Below are 26,083 nucleotides of genomic sequence, written 5' to 3'. Positions count from 1 at the left end.
GGTAGCTTGCACTGTTTTGCACAAGTCTTTTTAGATGTTGCCTTTGCTTAAAGCCTATCGCTATGCCTAGTGTCTTCCTCGGTGCCTCACTTAGTGCACTGTGTGTCTTACTCATGAACGATGGCCTATCTGCTGTGTGTCTCCCCGTTTAGGCTGGCCGCCTCACCGCACCCTGAGGGGACACCGCAACAAGGTGACCTGCCTGCTGTACCCTCACCAGGTGTCCCCGCGCTACGACCAGCGCTCGCTGGTGTCCGGCGGGGTGGACTTCTCTGTCATCGTGTGGGACATCTTCACGGGCGAGATGAAGCACATCTTCTGCGTCCACGGGGGAGAGATCACCCAGCTGCTGGTGCCGCCCGAGAACTGCAGCGTGAGTCTCGCCGCCCGCTCCCTGTCCGCCGCCGCGCTCTCTCTCTCTCTCTCTCTCTCTCTCTCTCTCTCTGCCGGTCTCAGTCTCATTTGCCCCCTCTGAACTCCACTTCCTGCCTGGCGCAGTTCCTTGCACTCTCCGTCATTAGCCTGGTCTAAATTCCGCTTCCTGTCTGCCACTCCAGTGTCGGGCTCATTTGCTCATCTCCTCTAATCTCCACTTTATGCCAGGCACTCTCTCTGCCAGTCTCAGTCGTTTGTTCTGAACTGGCAACTGGTTTCTTTCCTTCTCTTCTCCTCTGTCTCCTGCATTCTCACGGTGGATCCAATTCCACTCGTCAGAAAAGCGTTTTTTGCTGATGTTGTTTTGTATGATGTGCTCGCTTGATACAGCTGGAGTACACCTGTAAGAGGATTCAACAAGGAACAATGGCTCCTACGGGTCCAAATTTATTACAGTACCATTATCATAAAAATGTAGAAATAACCTGGTAAAGACTCGTATTTGCTGTTGAAAAAAAAAAATTTACTGGGCTTTAAGTAGGTATGTGAAGTGAAAGTGTGTATGTATGTTTGCATGTAGATGTTTCCATACATTGAAGAATGGGTTTATAAGCAGCGTCATGCACATCCCACTTAACCCCCGTTAGCAGCCATGCTGACAGATGGCAGACCCTTGGGCAGAACCGCAGCTGTCAGTCACTCTGGAAAGGGGCGGGGTCTGAACAAGCTAATTGCCTATAGCCTCTCCCCCCGATGTCAGCAAGCTGGAGCGGCTTCCTCTGGGAAGAAGCTTGTCGAACGCAGCTTCCTCCCTCCCCGAGCACCGACGTCTCTCATTGATTGACAGGAACAATATTGGTGTCCATTACGGCGAGCGGTACAAACTGTAAATAAAGCAGCCTGAGAATTATCTTGGGTTTAATGACCTTCTTGGTTATGTGGCCGCTTTATAGCATATCAATACTTGTACTTAAGGACTGGAACATTTAATTGATACGTGAGAGTAAGCCGGATACTATAGCTGTTGAAATCCATAATACCCTTAGTGTACCTGTGTCCGTCAGCTTCTCCTTTCTCCTGCTGACCACATTAACGTTGATTAAATCATAAGAATTGCCGCGGGCGGCGGCTAGTTCAGCGCACTGACCCTTTGGCTCCCGAGCCTGTTTAAGAGAGCAGCCTGCCAGCCACATCCTCGATCACCCTCCCTGCTTTTCTCCTGCTACCACAATCCTTTGTTTCCTTCACCGAGGAGCCATTTGTTTTGTTATTCGAGAGGAACTCGGACGCGGTTTCAGGCACACTGTCTGATTTGATGTACATACTACATTTGCATTAGCATTTTGTCGCTCAGCAGGTGCTCTCATCGAGGGCGACGTACAAGAAGGGTACGTCTTAACGATGGATTTGCGTCGTTGTCATCGAGTAGCCGCTCCTTTTCTTCCACAGCAAAGTGAATTAGGCCGGTCCACATGGGCTTCTGAGGCCAGCCCCTAACGATCAGGAAATGGCTAGGGGGGGAGAGGGTGTGGCTGTCTTGGAAACAGCATTTAGATACAGTGCAATCTCCTGCGCTGCCCATTTGCGTCCATTACCCGTAAGCACGCCGTGATGCGCCGGCGATCGGTCTCGGTCGCGCTTGCACTGCGCGGCCCCCGCGGCCGAGCGTGGCGGCGGTGAAGCTCGTTAAGGAGAGCCCTCGGAGCTGGGGAGGTGGGGGTGTCACGGATGTGGGGGGGGGCGGGGGACGTGCGGCGATGAAGACTGATGCATCCTCTCAGGCTCTCGTCCGACACCCTCATGGTCAAGGCTCCCCGTGGCACTGCATCAGTGGTAAAGAACATTGCCTGTCAGCACAGATTGCAGCTTCAATTTAGTCTCCCTTTCAGTCCGATCCAAGATCCTTCCACTGTTCATTCCCACCCCCCCCATACCCCCCCCCCCCCTTCCCTCAAACACCCCCCATCTCCTTCCATCCTTGGCCGTCTCCCTGACAGACAAATGGCATAATTGTATTTAGTTTTGACGGAATATTTACTGGCCTCAGAAATGCCTCCCTTTTACTAAAGTCTCTGTCACTCAGTAATAAGCAGCGGGAGTGGCGTTTTTGACTCCTCCACACAATATTTCACCCCAAACAGCTTCCAAGGATGTTACTTTAACTGCGCCATCATTCGGGGGTCGGCGCTCTTTTATTTTTTTTGCCTAGGCATGCGATGGTGGCAGGTGATTTAACTGGCGGTGCCCTTGTGGAGTCTTATCATCCTCGGGTTGTTAAACGCTCCCCTGAAAAACATTCATTTGTCAGGTTTTAGTCTAGTGACGAGCTCCACCCAAAGATCTGCCGTTATATCAGAGGGGCGGGGGTGGAGGGGGGGGGGGTGGAGGCAGAGCCTATCTGCGGCAGGAAGTCATAAAAGGAGTCATTCAGGAGGAGATGTTACTGTCGTGGCCATGGAGATTGCTTTTATTGGTCGTCTTTTTTTTCCCCCCCTCCCTATTCAGCCGTCGTCAACCTGTTGCTCTTGCGTTATGATATCGCATGCGGGCATCTACATTTGACATATAAACCTGACACTATCAAACCCCCATTATTGCGCCTTTATTGGAGCATCTAATTCACGGCACAAAGGTCACGGAGTTGTTTTCCTTTTGTGATGGCGAAGAAATGACATTTGAGAGCGGAGGCAGCTTCATTTACAGACTGCATTCACCAGTGCAGGCAGTCCTCTTATATATTATGTGTGTATTCATTGTTTGCGCATGGCTCTTCTACAATGTCTCTCCCTCAGCTGGTTTGACCTCTCTATTCAGTCAGACCACAATGCATGTTGACCTTAGCTCTGAGTAATGAATATTAGCCAGTGTCGTCTTTCAACATTGTTACTTTTTTAAACCTATATTTTATTGATTATTTTTATGAAAAAAGAAAACGATGAAGAGTTTACAAAGGGTCATCACACAATCCGAAGAGGATTACAATGGCTTTCTTGATATTTCTATATTCAACTCACAACACATTTTACATATATCAGTTAAAATCAGCGTATTACCTTATCAGTGGGAAACAGGTTAAAGTGCATCCCCATTTACGCAGTGTTAGCAGTGTTCTGGCGTGACCCGATGACGCTGCCCTGTCTGATCCCCGCTCTCTCTCGCTCTCTGCCGCCCCCTGCAGACGCGTGTGCAGCACTGCGTGTGCTCGGTGGCGAGCGACCACTCGGTGGGGCTGCTGAGTCTCCGGGAGAGGAAGTGCATCATGCTGGCGTCCCGCCACCTCTTCCCCATCCAGGTCATCAAGTGGCGGCCCTGCGACGACTACCTGGTGGTGGGCTGCTCCGACGGCTCCGTCTACGTCTGGCAGATGGACACAGGTAAAACCTGCGAGGGGGGTGGGGGGGGGGGGGTATCCCAGAAGGCCGAGCAGCAGCGGTGTGTGGGTGGTCAGGGCCGCAGGTCCTATAAGCTGCACACAGCTGCTGTGCTTTCCACACTAACGACAGTCTCTCCTGTTGACACAAGGGCCTCTTTCATAACACTAAAGACAACTTTAGAGTGTGTGACAGTGTAATATAGTGGTAAGGAGCAGGACTTGTAACTGAAAGGTTGCTGGTTTGAGATGACCCACTGGGGCATTGCTGCTGTATCCTTGGGCAAGGTAGTTAACCCACAATTGCCTCAGTAAATATCCAGCTGAATAAATGGGAAACGTAAAAAATTGTAACCTATGGAAGTCGCTCTGGGTAAGAGCATCTGCTAAATGCCAATAGTGTATTTTAATGTAGCAACTACTATCAAGTTCCACTTCCACCTTTCAGCCACTGTAATCCTCCTGTTTCTTGGTTGGCCCTAGCTAGGTATGAGCATGCTCAGAATGTTCCTGCCCTGTGTAGTTTTACTGCAGTAAGATGTTATGAGGCGGAGCTCGTTTGAACTATTGAATGCGATTATCCTGAAAGAGGAACACACATCTCAACTCCCTGTGTGAAAGTCGGGTGAGGAGAAGTTTGCACAAACTGCTTTTGTGCACACATTCCTCCTCTGCTCGTTAATGAACTCCTAAACCCCTCTTAATTAAATATCTGTATGTAATCGAGCAGGGCCTCTGCAGTCTGCGTATTGAATTGTCCTGAAGGCACGTCGCGCTGATGATTTATTGAATAAAGCCGCTAATTAATACATGCCTCATTTCCTTTACAAATTCCGCACTGCTTAAAGGGGCGCCGCAGAGTTTGGTGTGCTATGAAATGAACTGCCGCGCATGAAAAATAACTGCTTATGTAGTGTCGCACTGATACGGTATGCACTTTTAGCATTAAGCTACAGTCACCTTAGCAATGGCGTTGTGTCTCTGAGTGCTCGTCCCTCACATAATCCCCTTGTAGGTGAGTTTACTTTCCCTGTGTTGTCAGTGTTGTGCTCGTAACGGGAAAAAAAAAAGATGGTGGCCATTACGCCCGAATCGGGGCCGTAAACGCTCGCTGCTCCCTGAGGAGCGCGCCTCTCCCGTTGCGGCAGACAACATACTGCGAAAACTGCAACGGCAGCGCTGCCGTGCTGTTTTTTTTCCTCCCCCTTCTGTTGCAGTGGTGCTGTATAGCAGTGACCCCCCCCCCGGTTTAACACCCCGGTGAATAATTGATGGCTCTCCCTTTTGCCGTCCCGAAACGAGGCTCTTTCCGGGCTCGCGCGGCGCTCTCCGAGCGGCGCTGAAATTTTAATCGCACCGGCGCTGGCCCCGGGGCCCGGCGCGCCGCGGAAAAAAAGCCGAGGGGGGCCGTGCACTTACCAAACGCTCCCTAAATATTGAATAAGGGCTGCTGCGCTGAGCTGCTGCCTGTAACTGCATTAGGCGCATTAGTCTGTTTATGCAGGCTCTTAAAGCTGGTTATGGGGTGGGGGGGTTGTGCTGAGTAGGTCGGAGCTCGGCTCAGTTACTGGACTCGGGAGAAAGGGTGCTGGCGGGTGGGGGGAGAACGTGGGGGTGGCATAACATGGGGTTGAGTGACTGTAAAAGACTGCAGTTTATAGACTCATTACTTGTGCTGTTTTCCTCGTCGAGCCTGCTACATGCGATGCTTCCCCTCGATGATAGATCCAGTTATAGAGGGAACAGAAGCCATCTCTCGCTTAAGTGGGTGTGAAGGATGTGAGGCAGCCTTGAAACTTGTCCAAAACAAATGTTGGCCCTCTTTCCCCCGTTTGCCACTCAGAAGAAGCCTAGCCATTGCTGTGTCTTAGGCCTTCTAATGCACTTCTCAAAATACCTCACCACAACGAGATGGTGATGCCTGTAAAGAAGATGATGAAAAGATGGGAACTGCCACTGTTTTCTTCGAGGACTCCCACCTTCAGTCCATCCTCCCTTCCTTCCCAGTATCCCATAACATACTGACTTTGTGCAAGGTTTCATGAGGGCAACAGCAGAACGTGCTCTCACCAATAGAATTGCCCTTCCTCAGCTCATCCACCAATAGAAGGTGCCGATAAGCTGGAAGTACCAGCTTGAGGTTTCCAGTCGCGTTGCACAGGAAGCTCTTATACGTGTGCAGACTCATGGGAAGGAACGCGGAGGCTTTCCCCTCTGCTTCTGTGGGCCGAGCCCTGCCTGGCCTCCGCCTCATCTCTGGTAAACGCACGGGCTCCGGGAGAAATGGAACAAACGGAAGCTCTCATTACTTACTCTCAATAAAGGCCCCCATAAACATTTACGATGGTGCGGCTGGGGAGGGGAGGGGAGAGGAGGGGCGGGGCTCGGTTCTGCTCAGGCTGGGTGGGGGTTGGGGGGTTGGGGGGGGGGGCGGGGGTGGAGTGAGATGTTGTGCGAGAGATTGGGGGGTAGTAAAGTGTGAAATTAAGAGGGGCGGTGTGGCGAAGCGTTGGAAGGGTAATATAGGAGCGCACTCCCGCACGCTTCGGGGTGGGGGGGTGGGGGCGGTAGGGGGGGCGGTCTGAGCCGGTGCCGGGCCCCGGCCGATGAGCCGGGGCCTCGGTGTCCTCGTACGTCCAATTCTCTGCCTGTTTGGAAGACTGCCACTCTTCGGAGTCGATTTTGAGCGCGATATTGATAACTTCTCAGCTTGCAGAAATTGGTGATTTTTTTTGGCCCCCCTCTTCTCAGGCCGGCAAAGGGGGGGGGGGGGGGCATAATAAAAGAAGAGGGACATTTGACTGACTGGAGTCATATTAAAGAGAGGAAAGGGAAGGGGTAGGAATGCAACAAGTACCCAGCAAAAGCCCAGCACACGGTCCCACTCTGTAGTCCACTCTCTTTGGCCTCCGAAGACCCCCTGCTCTGATGTGACATTCAGCATGGCTGTACCAAACCCCATTACGCCCTCATTGGAAGTCTCCCGCAGTGCTGTTTAGGAAATCCAAGAGGCTTACGTAGATCTCTGTTTTTTTCCACTGCATTGTAATTGCTAGTCTTTTTGTGTTGTGCAAGTTGAAAAAGGTAGGGTCTGCTGACAGGACATGGCGGTATGATCTTAATTTGATATCGGGCAGCATCTGCATAGCGGATCTTAACAACTTTTTTAAAGGCTCAACACTCACAATGGTTACTGTTGCCTTTCAAAACTTTCAGTTATTAGACATGTTAAACACACTTCCTGAATTATTGTTTCATAGTCCATCTTTTTCATTTCCAAACAGCCATATAGTACTGTGGAATTGTGAGTCATATTCTAGATTATTACTTCCAGTATTCCAGTTTGCAAGATGGACTTAAAAAGTATAAAGTAAAAAAGTACTTATAAAGTAGCTCTCGCTATTTCTGTGATAAAGCGTCAGGGTAGTTTTGAGGGAACCTATGAGGAGAGGAAATGTTTATCAGGATAGATGGTTATGAATAATTACATGCATTAACATTCATTACATTGTAAATGATTGTAATGTGAATAATCAGAGGTGATATCAGTGTCATAGGCCTAAACAGTTCTTGCACAAGCTTGTGCCCATTGAGGCTGGTGGGAGTTGAGTCCTGAGGTAGAGGTTGCTGAACGCATGCAAGCCTCTTCCAGACTACACCTCCCATGAGCCCCTCTGCCCGTTGAACCGGCCCCCTGACCTCCCGCTCTCTCTGCGTGTCCCTCCCAGGGGCTCTGGACCGCTGCGTGATGGGCATCACCGCCGTGGAGATCCTGAACGCCTGCGACGAGGCGGTCCCGGCGGCCGTGGACTCGCTCAGCCACCCAGCGGTCAACCTGAAGCAGGCCATGACCCGCCGCAGCCTGGCCGCGCTCAAGAACATGGCCCAGCACAAGCTGCAGACGCTGGCCACCAACCTGCTGGCCTCCGACAACGCCGACAAGGTGAGCCCAGCTCTCCCGCTCTGCCCGCGGCCTTCCCTCACACCCAGGTGTAGAAGAGAACTCCTTCTGCCACGCTCAGACCAGGGCTTTAATCTTGTAATATTGCTTCCTGTTTTGATTCACTGTTTTGATGTCTTGAATTCGTCCACACACAAAATATATAAACCTCGGCCTTCTTCATTCCTTCAGAAGTGCGGTAAATATGTTTTCCTGTAAGCTGGTTATCTTCGACCTGACTGAAGTTTAGCCAATCACCTCCCTTCTGAGAAATGTTGGGAGAGCCTAATCGCAGAGCAAATCGGACATGACATTTCAAAAGCTGTTTGATGAGCAAGTCTGACAATCTGAACGGGGAGATACACACTTTAAAAAGAGTAAACAAGACATATTGGTTATTGGTTCTTATCACTCACACTTGTGGGCTGGAAACTACATTGTAGGTTTGGTCAGTCCTGGGGGTAATATAACAGAATTTAGAACTTCGGGTGAGCTCCAGACCTTTATCGTTGAAAATAACTTAAATGTAATCATTCAATCAAACAAAACTGGATTTTTTTTTGTTGCGCAGTGCAACACGCAGCCCTATACAACACACAGAATGTTATCAGAGCCTTGGAACTCTGAATGCCCTGCCTTTTGTCGATTGTGGAAATGGCTTTGTGCAAAATTTGTCCGACTTCCATTTGCCGACCTGAACAATCGATGTCCTTGGCCCTTTGATGTTACTACAATGTCTGTTCTCCACCTATCTGCAGCGCGGCCGCGACCTGTTGTGTGGTCATTTCAGAGCCGGCTCAAAGGCTGAAGAGAGGAAGGGGTGGAAAGAGGGAAGATTGCACCGGATTGAGCAGGGTTACAGCAGTGATGAGCGCTCTATGAAAAATGCATGCCCTCTGTCTCGTGGGGGTGGAGGGGGGTGGGGAATGTCAGGCTGCAGTCTGTGGGCCCGCGTGTTCTTAGCCAATGCCGCGGAGACGTTGAGTGGTTCTTCTGGGCAATTAGGCGCGGAAACCTCACCCTCCCTCCCGAGCGCCCTGGTCAGATAAGGCTGCCTCTCTCGGTCCTGACGGAGAACCTTTGGCTCGGGGAGGCTGGCTGCGGGGAGAGCAGGGGAAACCTGTTGAGAGAGAGGGGGTTTAGTTAAAGCACGGGCTGGAGTGTAAGGTGTCCCTCAGGGGTCCGTCTGTGGCTTCGCTGGGAGTCTCGGATGAGAGATAATCCCTCTCTCCTGTCTCTCTCTCCTCAGTGCAGGTAAAACCCGCTCTCTTTCCCTGTGCAGCGGGGGCAGGTCTACACCTGCAAATCCGTGAAGAGGCTAGGACGTCTCTTTCTGCTGGAGAGGCCTTGGGAACTTGGGAAATTGCTGTTTGAAATAAAGTTGTGCTCTGTGTCCTGGGGTGTGTATGGCACACAGTTGGGCAGACTGATATGATATTCAAGGAAAAGCAAGCGACTAATCATCTTCCCACAGGGAACTGTGCAAAAGCTTTCAGATATTCCCAACCAAGAACCATTACAAAAATGTGCGTACTTGCAACAAACACAAACAGACACGCCCGCATGCAACTTCAAACACCTGAAATATTTGCTGTGGCTAATGTGGCTGATAAAATGGTGGACATGTTTTTATTCTGCTGGATGGCTTGAAAATGAATGCTTTAAATACCTGCACTAAGATGGCTACCATTCAGCTGATACGAGGCATAGCTGTTGGTTGGCTGTGGAACCTCATTTTCTCCAAGCAGGGAGAGCTCTGTTTTATTAGATCAAATAAATACTGTGCCACAATATGTCATCATAGTTGCGATACATAATTTCTCATCTTGGTAGGTTATGCAATGTTTCATGGTATCCTCTGGTATTTTCTGGTTTTGTTAGATGTAAAGATGGTGCTGTGCTAGGCAACAGTTACCGATGGCACTTTCACTGAACAGTGAACGAATGGTGTGTTTGTTTCGAAACGTTAGAAATCAGCCTTAAACACACTGAGTTCAATGTTGTTATCACACATTTCACAATTGGTTAAAATGGGTATGAGATCTTAGAACTCTAAACCATTAGAGAGATACAGATATTTTAATATGAATAATGATAACTGATGAAATTTCACATGGTTAGTCTTGACTAACCATGTGAAATTTAAAATGATGTTATTGTTCATTAACAAGACCCATCAGCTGAAAAAGCCAAACCCTTCCCTTCTCTACCCTGACGGATTATTGTTCCTCTCAGAAGGCACCAAATGGAGGTTTTCCCCCATTTTTCTGTTCCTTTTTCCCCCCTTCTCTCTCTCCTTTCGTTCCCACGTTTGAAGTGGTGGAAAGGCTGGATTACGCCGTTGAGAGAGCAGCTCGTTAAGCTGGGAAGGCGGGAAGCCGCTGAAAGATGACCTTAAGGATAGCCGGTGTGGCCTGGACTCTCTGTGGCTGTGAACAAAGAAGGTCCTGCAACCCCCCCCCGAGGCTCTTGCTGGACTTGCTGACCTTTCCGCTCGCTGCCTCTAATTAGATTGATCCCTCGGCTGTGAGGGGGGGGGCCTGCGGTGCTGTCCACACGCTGACCCTTGGCTCATCTGGGCGCTTTCCTGCCCACGGTGCTGATTCTGGATCTGATGGGCCCGCTGTACTGATCCTGGATCTGTAATACCCACGGTGCTATCAGGTCCACAGTGCTCATCCTGAATTTGTCATGCTCACGGTGCTGATCCTGAGTTTTTCATGTCCGTGGTGCTGATCCTGGATCCATCATTTCCTCAGTGCTGATCCCAGATCTGTCATGCCCATGGTGCTGATCCTGGATCCATCATTTCCTCAGCGCTAAACCCGGACCTGTCATGCCCACTGTGCTGATCCTGGATCAGTCTGGCCTGCGGATACCAATGCAGAATGTGTCTAGCTCTCGGTGCCAGACCTCTGATATTTCATCAGCTCCTCCTGAGTGTAACCATGCAAAGCATGACTGAAATGTACCGTAGTTTACAGGACCCCATATGCACGAGGCAGGAGAATCCAAAGATGTGCATCCCCCCCCCCCCCCCCCCCCCCCCCCACCCATCGAGAGACTACTGAGGTTTTCCATCACTCTGATAGAGGGAGATCCAGATGTAATGGATCACTTATCAGGGGCATAAAAATGATATCCCAGTCATACAGGGTACCTAGAGAGTGTGAGGAGATGCGATCGCCTCCGAACGGTGCGGGCTCAGCGCACAGCTCGCGTTATGGGCCACGTGTTTCTGTTCTGTCTCATTTCTCCACAAACACTCCTTTCTGTCTCAATCTAGCAGATTTGCGTTCGATGTGGGAATCTCTGACGAGACAAAAGACGCGCGGAACCTGTCTCAGCCTGTAACCTTTCGTAAACCAAGGTTATAGTTTCTTCCGCTGTTTTGCGCTCGAATCGTTCGGCAAGAGCGAGACAGATGACGGATGCGCGTCTCCGCGTCTGACAGCCCCTGGAGTCCCCCACCCCCCCGCCCGCTGTTATCACGATCAGCGTCTCCCCCTCGTCCGGGATTCAGGCTGGCCGTCGCGTCTTCGGACCGCGGTAAAGGGCAGGGGGGCACGGCGGCGTTTCTGTGTGTTTTTCCTCCTGCCCTTGCCCGCTCTCCGAAGCGATTTCGCCGGGCCCCTTCTGTCGCGGGCGGCTGAAGTACACCCTCTGCGCCTCTCCTGCCCGTGGCGAGCGTCCGCCTCACGGTCGAAACGGGGTCGGGGGGGGGGGGCTGGAGGGAAATGAAACGGATGCTCCACGTGGCTCGCCGGGCCCCAGTCTGCTGGCCCCGGCCCCGGCTCCCCCTGTCCTGCGCTAATATCCCATCCCATAATATACCAGACAGCGTAATTCCAAAGCCAGGGCCGTCCCGCTATTTCTCCTGTCAAAGCCGGCCATTATTCCCTCCTGCCAGGGGCCTGTGGCGGGGCCAAACACACCTCCCCCCTGCAAAGGTAATGACGGATAACGACTGAGAAATGCCTCGCAATCAACCCGGGCCTCCACTTCTCTGCCTCCATTACGCCCGCGAAGCTGTTGATCTCCGAGTGTGTGCGTGCGTGCGTGTGTGTGTGTCTGTGTGTATCTGCGTGTCTGTGTGTTCTAGTCCACAAGTGTACACACCCCCGTGTGTGTGTGTGTGTGTGTGTGTGTGTGTGTGTGTGTGTGTGTGTGTGTGTGTGTGTGGTGTGTGTGTGCACGTATTTTGTGTTAACACTGTGCTGATCCCCAGACCTGAATTGCAGTTATATTTGAGTGTTTGAATCTGTGTGCCTGTGTACATATTTGTATTAGTGTGCTGATCTATAGATCTGAATTGCAGCAGTCTGTGAGTGTTGACTATGGAACTGCGCTCAGAATGCTTTTTCCTTTGACCACAGCTGCCTGGATATTTTTGCTTGTAAAACAAATGAAACTGAATTATTAAACAGTACAGATTGTCTCATTCAGTACTGTCCAGTGTGCCCGCCAGACTCTTGCATGTGTTTGACAGTTTTTAACAGGTCGAGCCGTATTATGCATTCTGCTTGAAAGCGTCTCAGACAGAGCCGGGCTGACGCTGAACTCTTTGGGGCATCTTAAATGAGTTCTCACGTTTCTGCATAGAGGGTGTCTATACTTTTGTGTGATAGAACTGCACTGCATTCTGACCAACGGCAGGGAAGAAGCACTGATCCTGGATCTGTTTATATTCTTCGCATAGTGGGGTTACAGAACTTGCCTCTAATAAGCTGATAGCAGATCCATTGTTTGGGGTGGACTGCAACAAGCCAAAACCCAGAATGTTTTGTTGACTTAGGTGAAGGTAGAGAAGAATTCAGTAATTAGTTTTTGGTATGTTGCAGGTCATCGTCTTTATCGGACAATGTTTGCTGTTAGAGGAAATCTTCAAAGTGCTCTTGGATGGCAGGCCTTGGGACAGTAGTAAGGGGCAGGGCCTGGAGATGTTCACGGTCCATATTTTTATTTACTTATTTACATTCCATTTACTCTCCCTAACAAACAGGCCTTGGTTCCCATAGACGGCGGTCTCGGCCGTGGGAGATGAGAGCGTTAAATGAAAGCGGAATGAGAGGACGTCCTTTTCGGCTGCCCCACCAGTCGCCTGACTGGATTGTGTGTTGTTGTTGCGTCTCAGTCTCACCCGTGGGTTGTTTGAGAATTTGGCCTGAGGGTGCTTGGGATCCATACGAACCTCTTCGTTGGATTCTTCTTACATTTTCAGCCACTGGTGTGTGTGTGTGTGTGTATGTGTATGTGTGTGCGTATTTGAGAGACAGATAGCAAGCCTCCCACCTATTCTGCCGTGTAATATGTGGGTGAGCCTCAGCTTTCAGTGACCTTCGGTGAAAGGGGTGACTAGTTTACCTCACCGACCCTGTCCCATGTGAATCAGGGAGAGAGATGTGTCCGTGCAACCCTTCAGTCCCCAACCCCCCCCCCCCCGAGCTGTAAGGGTGTATGGAAAGGGGGTCATACCCTCATACTCTGGCCCTCCTCTTCCTGCACACATAATTTCCATGAGAGAGTGAAGACTGCAGTGTCCACAGCTTCATTCTTGACAACGTCTGACTTGCCCATTATAGTACAAATGCCTCTCACGTGTGCCTCATTCATTCACAGGCAGGGTGCGCTGTTGGGTTTAAGTGTATAGTTTGGCAGGAGAATGGTGAGATACCCTGATTTGTAGCTGATAGGTGGTTCCAGTGTTTAGCATTGCATTCTGATTGGTCCTGAATAAACCCTGCTTGAGAAACTGGTAAACTGGCCTTATCCAGGATGTAAAATTCATATTACAATAACACAATTATGATAGCAACTAAACTACTGGATTTATTCCAAGCAATCAGCTCATCAGTAAGTGTCTAATTCCACATCGACCTCTGACTCTCATTTTGTTGTTAAAAAACAGCCTGAAGAAAGAACAGAACCTCGTTCTGTTCACCTCTGCATGTAAGAACTTGGAGAACAAACATAAAATCCCTTTTAGTAAACCAAATGAGTTTACATACAGTTCATAGCCGGCAACAATGACGTTAGAATCCTTGTCTTTTTGGGTTCCGGTTCCCTCTGTCTTTGGCCCAGCTGTGGACTTTTCCTCTTCACTAGGGTCCTGACTCGGGCCTTACGGGGGTCAGAGGTCGCCAGCCTGAGAGCCTCTTCACAGCTGATGGTCGAGTTCCCTTTGTTCTCATTGCAGTAGCACCAAAAGACCTGTAGAGGGCAGTCTGCCTCCATTAACTGAGCTCGATCGGAAAGGCTTATAGGAACGGGTCCAAAGGAAGGCTCCCTGCTCAGACATATTGAGGTCTGACAGAAGGTTCTCAGTGAGGGCTGCTGTTGGAATGGACACCTGGAAATGTGTATCCCCCCTGTCTGCGCGGAGGGGCAGCAGGGAACACTGTAGGGACATTGTGCAGTCTCGCCTCCGCCTTTTGTGTCGGGCCTGGCGGTTTTGTGTGGGTCCTCTTCTGGAGGCGTATCGGCGGTGCAGGTGCAAGGACTCCCCGCGAGCCGGGACGCTCAAAGGCTGCGATTGTGCCGGGACGCGGGAGCCGTGCTCGGCCCCAGCTGGGGAAGGTTCCGGCGGCTGGCCCGCGCCGTCCCGGCCCCGCGTCCAGCGAGACTCGCGGGTTCTGGGGGGGGGGGGGACGAGACATCTGTTCCCGATTGAACGCCGCGCGCGGTCTATGAGTTTGATTGTCTCATCTTCATTAAACGGTAAATCGAATTTGCTTTAAACAAAGGGCCTTGTCTCTCAATTTGGTACGCTTGCAAAGATTTTTAAAGAACTCACAGTGCCCTTGTGATAAAACATCTAGCCCAGAATAGTTGCCAGTTTAAAAGTTCAGATTTAATAGATCTGAAAAAAAAACTACATTTTTATAGAGCTCAATGAGCTTTTGATCTTCCAGATTTTCCCCTCGCTGTTTGACACTGTGTGTTTGGCGTTAGGAAATGTATGTCTTTTTTCCATTTTTTTTTACAATTATCCCTCTTAGGGGGACTCAGTAATGGGGTAGGCATTAGCAGGAAGGTGGTCTCGAGGCCCCTATGCCAGCGGATAACCGACACCCCTGTAGCTCACCGCTGCCCGCCGCGCACTTCAGACGGCTCCGGTCGGGGCGGCTCAGAAGCCGGGGATGCTAACGTGGGGCGTGCTGCTTTTGTTTACCCCCGCTGCGTGAAGCTGCGGACGTGCGCCACGCGGGGGTCACGCCCGCGTTTCCGTCCCGCCGGGCCAACGCCGGCCGCACCGTGTCCCTACGAGACAAAGAGCTCACCCCCCACCCCCTCGCCCCCACCTCCCACACCCCGCCCAGAGTTAGCCCTGTGATCACTGAAGCAAGCGCGTGGGCCTCATTGAAGGTGCTTAACTGCCATTGAACACAGTGACAATGCCGGCCTTCCGCGTGCTAATTGTCAGTAATAGACGCTGCCTCGATGCCTATTGAGCGCTCGGGGGGCAGATGCGAGATGAGCCAGCGGGGGGGGTTTGGGGGGGTGGGGGGTGCGGGGGGACCGGGCCCTGGAGTCTGTCGCAGGTCCCTCCCCTCTCTCCTCCCTCCCGCCGTAGGGAAATTGATGCCCCGCTTCACGGCTAACAACCTGTTAGAGGGAATCAATGGGCGCTGGTCAGCAGACTTCCATGAATCACCACAGAGCCCTTCAGAAAGAGGGGCCCTGGGTGGGAGGCAGCTGAGCCCGGGGAAGGCAGGCCCGTGGCTCGGAGAGGCCGCCATGTTAGCCGCGCTAGCCTGAATGCACGAGATTAGAGGATACTTCCAGTAAATGTAGTGGGGTATTGTGTCACTCAAGATGGGATGTAATGTATCAGTAGTAGGCGATCTCCTTGGATGAGGGTCATCACTCTGGGTCTCAGGGTGTGTGTATATGATTCTCCCTTCCTCAGACTTGATTTTAACAGAGTGCTGTTTTTAGAACAGTCGTGAGTTGAAAGAACATGTCTGAGCCCACATAGACTGAACTGCTTGACTATAGCTAGGTACCAGATCTCAGGTATATTAGTAGTACTGGTATTAGTATCGTCAGTTGTTGTTAATGTTGTCATTGTTTATAACTGTCTCTAGCAAGCTGGTACTACCGATACCAATTAAAAATTTAATTTGCTTGAATTGAATCAGTTAGCAAATGAGAAATTTGAAATATAGTTTAGGCTGTGGAAGCATTAATGGTAAGACTCATTAAAGGAAAACGGATTATTTGAGATATATTCGTCTTGTGTCGAAGGTGTGAGGTGAACAAAGGAAAGCAGAGGATTCAGGTAGAGAAAAATGAGATTTTGAACTGTGAGAAGTAGGGAGATAAAAGAGGGTAGGGTGTTCATTACATCTCTGTGGGGCATGGTATGAGAAGGACATTGAGACAGCAGTTTGGAGAACTATTAACTTTTCTGTGTTTGGAGGCCATTATACTGCAGGTTCAGTTAAGTGACATAATAGTGGTTTTGGGAACTGATTGAGAACTGAGGAATAGAATGACATGCGTGCTTCTTTCTACTCATAGCTATGCCTTTGTATTTCAGGGGAACCTACCAAAATACTCCCACAATTCCCTGGTGGTGCAGGCGATGAAGACCAATCTGACGGACCCGGACATGCACGTGCTCTTCTTCGACGTGGAGGCGGTGATCATCCAGCTGCTGACGGAGGAGGCCCAGAGGCCCAACCCGACGCTGGTGTCCCCCGAGACGCTGCAGAAGTCGCAGGGGAGCGCCGACAAGGGCGGCTCCTTCCTGGCGGGCAAGCTCTTCAAGCAGGTGAAGGAGACCATCAAGGAGAACATCAAGGAGCACCTGCTGGATGAGGACGAGGACGAGGAGGAGGAGCTCCGGCGGCGCGAGGAGAAGTCCAAGTCGCTCAGCCTGCTGGAGTACAACCTGACCATGGACACGGCCAAGCTCTTCATGTCCTGCCTGCACGCCTGGGGTCTGAACGGGGCGCTAGACGAGGTGTGCCTGAACCGGCTGGGCATGCTCAAGCCCCACTGCCCCATCTCCTTCGGCCTGCTCTCGCGCGGCGGCCACATGTCCCTCATGCTGCCCACCTTCAAGGAGTCCATGCTCCGCGCCATGGCCGCCGGCCGCGCCGACGCCGCCGGCCGCAAGATGTCGGCGTCGGAGATCGTGGGCAAGGGCACCTACGGCGTGTCGCGCGCCGTCACCACGCAGCACCTGCTGTCCGTCATCTCGCTGGCCAACACCCTCATGGGCATGACCAACGCCACCTTTGTGGGCGAGCACATGAAGAAGGCCCCCGCCAGGTGCGTCCACCGTGCCGCCCGTTTGCCCTCCGCTGCGGTTAGACCCGCGCGAGCGTGAAAGCGTGGGTGTTGCGTCTCTGCCGTTCCTCTGAAGTTTTTCAAAGCATTCACATCACACCAACTCTTGCTTTCCCTTCACCGCTGCATGAGTAGCTTTATAAAGCTGCAGTCTTTACATTAGGCGTTCCTCTCACATTTGTACATCCATCATACAGTCCAGATAACCCACATATTGTAGAGCAAACTACAACAGAAGCCTTCAACCTGGAGTCGGGCTCGGTGTGGAGATACAATATTTAGGAAGGCCGGGGTGCTGTTGGAACATCATGAAAAAGTCTGTGTGAGGCTTTCCTTTGACCGGGGGGCGTCTGGTGCTCTCTCTGCACCCCTTGAGGGGAGCAGCTAGAGGGGGCTTGACCGGGGGGCCCGTGTTTGGGTCACACTGGGAGAGAGGGCCGCTCCCTGTGCAGAGTTTATTGCTCGAGCGGTGAGCTCATCACTCGCCGTCCCTGGGAGCTCGGCATGGAGCGAGCCTCGGCTTTGAACTGCGGCCCTCTCCGGAAACCTCTGCGATCGCGGGCGATAGCGGTGCAGGCCGGGGGTCCGCTCGGTATCGAGCCGCTGTCCGGCGCCTGCCGTTTGCCCAGAGCCGAGGAGGAGACCGGCTCGTTTGGACCTCCTCTGGCCCCGCGGGCGGTGAAAGATTTAGCGCCTCACGCTGCTTTGGAAATGCCAGGAGATGACAATTTCATGAAGCCAATTGATATCGCCCTTTGAAGTGTTTGTCTTATGCCAGATGGGGGGTTGGAGAGCCAGATAGATGGACAGACACGCCTACAAACACTCTTCAAGGCCCGGGCGCTCCGAGCTAGCGCTGAATTTTTCAGAAAGCCTTCCGCATGGTTGCATTTTTAGATTCAACTCCCATGTTCACTGATGTTAACTTGGCAGCTTTTTCCAAGGCTTTGCAGAGCTGGTGTGTCCGTGCCACGCATTTGCTCTATTTTGACGGGTCTGACGGAAATGCAAGAAGTCTCTTCCTCATCAGCTGTGGATCTGTCCTTAAGATATTCGAGATGTCCTCAAGGACAGTTTTCTCACAGGGGATAGACACACATAGTCATTTACTTACCTCTTAACTGGTTGAGGCTTAATAACCAACAGAGCTGGTCTGCTTCTGCATCCCAAAAAAACGTTGCAGATGTTTTGCAGACTTGCACCCCGCCAGTTAAACGGGATAGCACCTTTAAGCAGAAGTACGTTTGCCTGTGTCCAGCCCCTGTGATAAACAGCAGAGGGCTAAATGAAATCAATGCTCTTTGAGAAGCATTGTGCTGTCCCCCTTCTCCGAACAGCCAAACAGCCTCTCGTAAAGACAGGAACAATGGGGCTGACTGCTCTAAAAGGCAGCAAATGGCTGAATGAATGTGTTCCGCTTGAGACGGATCGGGATTTGCCTCCATCGTCTACCAGGGCTTCTCCCTCCCTCTTCTTTTTGGCTCCAGGTGGAGGAGGTGAAAGTCCCAAGGAGACGGGTGTTTTTTTGTTGTTGTTTTTTTTTTGCACGCAGAACTTGGACCAGGTGTCTGAAATAGTCAGCAGTTTTAAATGAAAGTCTGAAGGGCCATAGGCATGCTGGGATAATTCATGTCCCAGCATGCTTTATTGTGTGGTCTGTGGCTTACACGGAGGTGATTTGAAGCTGAGGGTTTTCTGCTGTGATTGGAGGGGGAGGGAGGACGTGAGAGGTGCCTGATGATAAGATTCAGAAGAGTCAGAGTAGGAGTCACAGCGTTGGGGTCACGTTACACTGCATGATTTTGGGGGGTGGCAGCAGGGAGATTTTCTAGCTTCTGAATCCCTCTCTGTCTGTGTGCCTCTGGGGATGAAACCCCCTATTTAAGCCCTGGTTTTTTTGTGGCCAGAGGCTTCAGGAGTGAAGTCACAATCCTCTCTTGATGGTGTGGATTGTACGTCTTACGAACCGGGGTATAGACATTCTGATTCTAGCTCAGTTTCAGATATTTCACATAATGGCTGGGTTTTAGGGTGACAGCTGGGGACAGATGCTCCCCCAGAACTGATTGGTGATTGTGAGGCGAGGCAGCATGCAGCTGACCTATGGGGTAAAAAGAAAAAAGGGCCACTCTCAGCCAATCGCGGTCTTGTTCTGAAGAGTCAACCACAGCCCCTTCTGACAGGAGGAACCCAGGAGTAACGAAGTTCGCTGTATTTTATCATATCCTCCAGAGTGCCCAGAATTCTAGCAAACATTTTAAACTTCTAACAAGAGTCTCGCTTGCCTTGCAGTTGTAGCAAGCCTGCGCAAGCAGCTTTTGAAGTTTTACCCTGGGTTTTTGAAGGAGCACAGTATGGGCTGCGCTGTGGATGGTTCCTTTGAAAGAGCTTAAGAAAGACTACGCTGCATTTCGTTATCACAAATGCAACAGGTGTACTCCATTGAATTTAAATGGGCAGCTTTGAAAGAAACACAGCAGGTCGTCACGAAAATGGGAAGCTCTTGTTAGTGCATTGCATTGCTGGCACTCATTACAGAGTTCGAATTCAATAGACCCAGATCCAGGTACTGAGCTCTAACAGAGAGGTAATAGATGCAATAGATAGGATAATGAGACAGAAAAGAGGTCTTCAGCTACTTTAGCTAATTGATCAGTGCCTCCTACCATCTGGATGCTTTCTACAGTGCAAATGCATGATTTATGTTTTAGATAACTTGTGAACAGAAAATTCTCCAGAGGTTTTTTCGAGCGCAAGATTGACATCACACAGACCATAAAGCGCGAACATGTTCGCGTGTAGAGATACATGCAGAAAAACAAATGTGAAATCGATGCGTGCACGTGGATGCACGATTGCCCGCACACGCTCACGGAACAAGCTCTCATACACAGCCTGACAGCAGATGCTCACACGCGCAGAATTTCAAGAGGATGCTTTGAGGATCCTTTGAACCTCTCCGGCGAGTGTTTTATCTGGCTTTCGTCTTCGCAGGCCCCCAAGACCGGGAACCCCCGAGACTGCCAAAAGGACCCCCCCGCCGGTCTCCAACCCGGTCATGCAAGGACAGATCAAACAAGGTAAGCCAGAAGGTTCCACCCTCGCTCAAGGCATGCTGGGGAAAAAAAAAAGCATCCTTAGCTGGGGAAAGAACTCTGGCGGAGGGCCGGGCCATAGCGATGTGAAGTCCCCTCCCATCCATCAATGCGGGAGTCCTTGAATCCTGCAGCCAGCTCGAGTGGGCCGCCGGCCCTGCAGACCCCTCACCCCTCTGTTCGTCTGACACCTTGACAGCTCGCGCGTGTTCATACGCGGCCTCGCTGCTGTGGTGCCAATGAACTTAAAATGGCGTCAAGGGCAAAAAAAAAAAAAAAAGACTTCCCAGGTCACTGTAACCTCGGTAGAGAGGGCTGGTTGAAGTGCCCCCACATTGCCGTTTTAATGAAGGGGGCAAAGGAAAGAGGCCCCACTTCGCCACTCTTGGTCGGACGTGGCTCTCGCGGTGCCGGGCCCCGGGAAGGGAGTCCGATTAACGAACAACAAAAAAACAAAGCAGCGCGATTAATAAGCCTTTCGAAAAAGGTTGCCTTCCAGCAAATGTACCTCTCACAGGCTGTTATAAATATCCACGGTGTCCCGAATAGGACGGAGCGAACCACGGGGCCGTGCCACGAGGGATACGGCGAGCCAAGTGAGAAAGGTTTCCTGCGATTAGACAAAACGTAGCCATTGATTTTGGTTTGTAGCCATTAAATAGCAAAGCAGTGCCACCCTAGCTGCAGATGGTATATTCCTTTAACGAACTCGGTAATCCATCTTCTCTGAATGACTAGACGGAAGATAAATAAATAAACAGATAAGTAGTATTTTGTACCTGAGCCCAGAATAAGCACTTGAGTAGCATCTTCATTTATTTATCGAATGCTTGCTGCTGTTAAGGGTTGTATTTTTAGGGTATGCTACAGTAGGGCCACCTAAGCGTTTCACCATGTTTGTTGATACATACACAATAAAACAAGTTCAGCACAATGCTTCAGTAATGGGAAATGGAAAGGTCAGATGCCCTATGTGCTCTACAGATGTTAGACAAATATGGATATAACTGTATTTGTTGAAATGAAAGCAACTGAAAAAGATTATGTATCTGAAAATGGTGGTAACACATGGATGTTTAATGCATCAGTCTGTAAGCAACGTTAGCGATATGAGCACCCCGCTGGTAGTTTAGGCTATATTAGCTCTCTGAACGTCAACATTAAGATTATTGAGACTTTGTAATGGGTCTTAAACCCCAGTTAGTCAGAATTTAGCTGCACTACCGTAAGCTTACTAAAGTTTAAGTAGTATGAGATTACTGCATTTTCCTTGCACTGGATTACACAGAAAATAAATCCTACCATGAAATCCCTCAAATACCTAAACCCATAACCAACATGAAGCAGGCTCATAATAGCTATCCCCAGTTGTGTGTGTATATGCACACACACGATAGTGGCATAGATCTTGTATTGTATGGGCTTCAAACAGCTGCAGTATAAACAGATTATGAAATGTAAAACAAACAGTGTGAGCAAAAAAGGCATCTGCATAAGAAATCCTTTTTAGCTCGTTTCCTAAGATCTCCTGGCATGGTACACCAGTGTAGTTGTCGCCTCGGCGGGTCACAGAAGACTTGCAATTCGTGAGGGTGAGATGTGATGGATTCTGGCGAGCCGCGGAAACCGTGCGTCGGAGGTCTTTACTGAAATGCCACGACCTGATGTCCCGCAGGGTAGTTAGGCTGGCCCTTCCTCGGGCCTTTACAGTAGAGGAGCTCCCGCAGCGAGCTTTGGGCCTCGCTTGACCCCTGCTCAGTGGGCGTGGAGCGAGCAAATTAAAAGCTAGTTGTCATGCAGATATCCCGTACGGACAAAAAAAAAAGGGGGGGGGCTCCTCTGCGGGCTGAACAAACAGGGCCGCCCCGCCGCGAGACCATTGTCCCGTCATAATGGAGGCGAGCCCCGGGATTAATCTGTGTCCACTTATGCAGGGCGTACGCTTCTTTTCCGCGGAGAGGAGGTGTCACGTAGTGACCCCTAAACGTTGTCCTTCAACTGCCGAGGGGCCTCCACCATAAGGGCCCCTGTCCTTTTCGTATGCAAATGTAGCTTGCGCTAACCGCCACCCCTCAGAACACGCCAGGACCGTTTAAGAATTTACCTCATGTGTTAACTCCTCACACGTGCCGACCCTGTGGACTGAGCCCCCACAGAACCCCCCCCGTTTCCATTTTTTTCCCCCTCCGCGAGAGCGAAAAGGCAAGTTGTGGCTAATCACGTGGAAAGCGAATTAACAGATTAAAACTAGTATTTTCCAATGAATAAAATTTTTTTAATATTGTATACGCGGAGCTAAAAACAGCGCGAGGTGTCTTTTTTCCAGACGCGCATTGATTCGTATTCAGCGCGTTGCGGAGTGGATGAAGATAATGTGAGTTATTAAAAGCATGGAAGTTATTTCGTTTCCCAAGGCATTGATCCAAATCAATTTTTGAAAACTGCCCCTCGTTTGTGTTGCGCGAACAAACGAGAGATCCCAGATTAAGTGGCTTTTAACGGAGTCGTTTTTGTGGCAAATGCACCCCCACCCCCCCGGTGAGGGGGGAGGGGGGAACGTTGCAGAAACAAACATCTCCTTCTCATCAGGAGCTCTGAGCCATCACACGGCCTGCAAGGTAAATCAGGCGCCTTGGGGAAACGGAGGTGGGCAGAACGAAGGATGAGTCCGCGACCTGAAACTGAGTGTTAGCGGACACACCGAACGGGGAAGAAGAAGTTCCTGAAAGTCTGTTTTTTTAATTTGTCTGAAGTGTATTTGTTTTATTTTGTCAGTAGACTCAACAAGTGTGTGAACTTAAGCTTGAGTTCAGGATATGGATATTTTTGATGTGGTGTATTAGGCTAGCATTCAAGGAACAGATGCGGTTTTTGTTGCTGATACCGCGGTTGACGGGACGGGCGTCTCCGTGCCCACGGCACGTCTTCCTCACCGCACTCGATAAAATATTCCTCTCCCCTCTCCTGCGGCGCACTCACTCTGTCTGCATGGCTTGAGCTCTGGTACTGCTCTCCAGAGTCACCCGAGTTTCTATCTGTGCTCCAGGCGCATGTTACCCACAAGCGCTGACCCAGGACCAGTGTTGCTGTTTAGGTTATAATGATTGAGGTTAGAATTGTGGTTGGGGAATCTGGTCCCAGGTCAGCACTTACGGGCAACTTCTGTCTCGGGCTGTTTCTGTTTTGGGGTGAGTCCGATACACACGGTATTATGCTGAGGTGGTGATGGGAAGTGAAGTCCGGAGCCAGCTTCGACCTGTTTTGCAATCTGTAGCTCCAACTCCACCTCCCAGCAGTGCCTCTGCACAGTGCTTTGTCTGTTGAGCTCACCGCTGATGTATTTGACGAAGGTGTCCTCTGTAAAGTCTTAAAGTCTGTTATCTACTGATGTAACACTTTTATCTGTGTGTCTTACTGTGGGGTTGCATAGAGTCTCAGGCAGGGACTGCTGTGTGCAGTTTTGAAGTTTCAGGTCAAACCTAAAACATCTCTGACAGTCAGTGTCTGCACACAAGTGTATCAGTTGTGTGGAGATGTGTGTTTCTGAATCTTAAACAAAACTAGGTATTAAAGCTGTCTGCATTTTTTTGCTCTTATGTATTCTGATACAAATGTTTGAGGTTTCTGAAATATGAACAGCCATTGTTAAAATGCTGCTGATCTCTGAAAAGCAGGAGAATTAGAATTAGAAGTATTAGTGTGCTAAAAATGTTTAATGGTAGCATCAGAAAAAAGGGTCAGTAGACAGTTTTCAAGACTGTGAAAACAATAAGCAAATGGACATTTGGTTTTAATGATCTAGCTTGATCTGATATTACAAAAGTATTGAATCGTCTTTGCAGTTAGGAAAAACCAAGGGGGATAATTTTGAGGAGCGCTAATATGTGTACAATGCAAAGTGAAAAGGTTTCAAATGCGAGGGACTCTTTTCTTAAAACTGTTCTTTTTGAATCATAGATCAGCACTCACTTAAAAAGGCTGATACACTGCAAGGCCAGGGCTATCTTTGGTATCAAGCATTAAAAACAGTTTTTGTAGATAGAATATTTTGATTGTCTCGAAGCTGCATATTGAAAAAACTAACACTGTACTGACACTTAAAAAGCAGCTTTCTGTAAATGCAAATCAAACAAGAGTTTGAAACCTTTTCCCACAGTCTTAACTGTCTGTCAGTTCTCTCTCTCTCTCTTTTTTTTTTTTTGTTCCTACATTCGTACTAACGCTGTTTCTCCTATTCTCCTGAAACTGCTGGAGTCCGTGTTTTTTTTTTTTGTCTCTACTTATCTTTCCTCCTCTCTGCAAGCCGCTGCTGCTGTTGCTGCTACCACTTCCACTACTACCACACCTGGCTCTGGGGCTATGTACCCCAGCCCTGCTTTCCATCCCTGTCCCTCAGTCAACGAAGGTACTCTTCCCCCCGAAATCACCCCCCCCCCCCTCCACTCTCTCTGCTCTTTCTCTCTCTTTCCCTGTCCACCCATTCACCATGCGCAAAGCCCCCCCCCCCCACCACCACTCGCCCGTTGTCGCGCCTTATTTTCTATTCCGTCTCTGTGTCTTAGTCTCTTGTCTTGTCTTGGTGTGGTGGTGTCTGTCACACAGTCTGCATGCTTGCTCTTTTCACCACGGAGGGGGGGAGAGTTGGGGGGGGGGGGGTGGGGGGGGGGCGAGGAGCACAAGCTAGGGGCACCGCCCCTCTTCAGGGTCTCACCCATCTCGGCGATCTGGGGGTGACTTTTGGGTCTTCCATCCACACCCTGCACCCTCCTTTTTTCTTTGAACTTTGGAAGGCCCTGAGCGCTTTTTTTCTGCTGCGCCCCCCCCCCCCCCCCCCCCCACACCGTGTTTTCGATTTGGGCGAAGTGGGAGGGGCCCCGGCTGGCAGGGCAACATTTGGGAGGTCGAACGGCCTCCGCCTTTCTCACTTCATTTTCTTCAAAAAGAAAGTCCTTGTTATTGGTATTCTCGCTATTTTCTGTCTTTTTACTAAACATCCTTTTTTTTGTTTCAGTGACAGTGGACAGTCTGCGGTCTGAGCAGTTTTTCCTTTAGATCTTTTTTTTTTTTTTTTTACCTTTTTGTACAAAATGCTCTTTGATCATGCGTTTTGTGAATGCTTTGAATGATCATTAAAAAAACGAAATATTTGAAATCAATTTTTTGAGAAGATCAAGGTGTATTTTGGTGTTAAATGCTTTTATTCCTTAAGGAGCTGGTTCATCCTCATTTTTTTCTTTAGTGTTACACAGTGACATGTGAATGTTAATTTTGCCATTTTCAGTGTCAGGATTCTGCACTGGATTCAATTTAAGAGAATCCTTTTCATTTTCTAAGATGGGTAGATTCATTTTTTTGTTTGCAATATGTTTTGTATCACTCAGAGTAAAAAAGCAAGCATGTGTGCTGTTCATTGCCTCTGTGGTAGAATTAATTTAACAATCAGCTAATAGAAGTCCTAATCCCTTTTCCTCCCCACTATAGAGATATAGAGGATATTTGCCATATATGCCACGTAATTAGTGCTATTGTACGTACAATTCTACTCACTTTTTAATCGGAATATGTTCAAAAGAATTTTTAAATAGCTTTAAAATTGGCTCCAAAATCGTTCAGTATAGTACTGTAATTCATTCAAACTTAGATATGTATCTGAAATTGTTACATTTTAGTAATAACTAACTAATAACATAACACCCAATAGTTTATTGCTGATAAAGTAGTACCCCTCCAGAAATTAAATTCATCCAGTAATACTGTAGCGAAATGTTCCAACCAAAGGATAACATAACTCTGAATTACTGCACATTAATGAACATTAATGTTCAGCATGAAAAATGAAGCTTGTTCTTTTCTGTCAGATCTTATTCAGTTAGATCTTATGACAAATGTGGTAGTTGTGGAAATATTTTGTTCAGTCAGAATGTGAACTTATATGAACATTTGCAGAACAATTCTGCAGAAGTGGTCTCGCTAGAAAACAATACATGTACAGTACACTGACAGTTT

General features: G+C 49.6%; 1 protein-coding gene across 3 annotated transcripts in view; it reads left to right on the top strand.

Moving 5' to 3' along the window:
* Positions 1-26,083, top strand: part of LOC118777620 (WD repeat-containing protein 7) — a 162,226-nt gene that overhangs the window by 21,556 nt on the left and 114,587 nt on the right. For 2 of the 3 annotated variants that reach the window (XM_036528717.1, XM_036528716.1), the window contains 6 exons: positions 153-373; positions 3,554-3,749; positions 7,474-7,688; positions 16,228-16,964; positions 19,977-20,062; positions 24,381-24,482. In XM_036528717.1, the coding sequence (XP_036384610.1) occupies positions 153-373; positions 3,554-3,749; positions 7,474-7,688; positions 16,228-16,964; positions 19,977-20,062; positions 24,381-24,482 (1,557 nt within the window). The remainder of the gene's footprint in view (positions 1-152; positions 374-3,553; positions 3,750-7,473; positions 7,689-16,227; positions 16,965-19,976; positions 20,063-24,380; positions 24,483-26,083) is intronic. The other variant, XM_036528719.1, reaches the window with a different exon arrangement.

The sequence above is a fragment of the Megalops cyprinoides genome, chromosome 5 (assembly GCF_013368585.1).
Source record: "Megalops cyprinoides isolate fMegCyp1 chromosome 5, fMegCyp1.pri, whole genome shotgun sequence".
Lineage (NCBI taxonomy): Eukaryota > Metazoa > Chordata > Actinopteri > Elopiformes > Megalopidae > Megalops > Megalops cyprinoides.
This window is presented reverse-complemented; position numbering and strand designations above follow the sequence as displayed.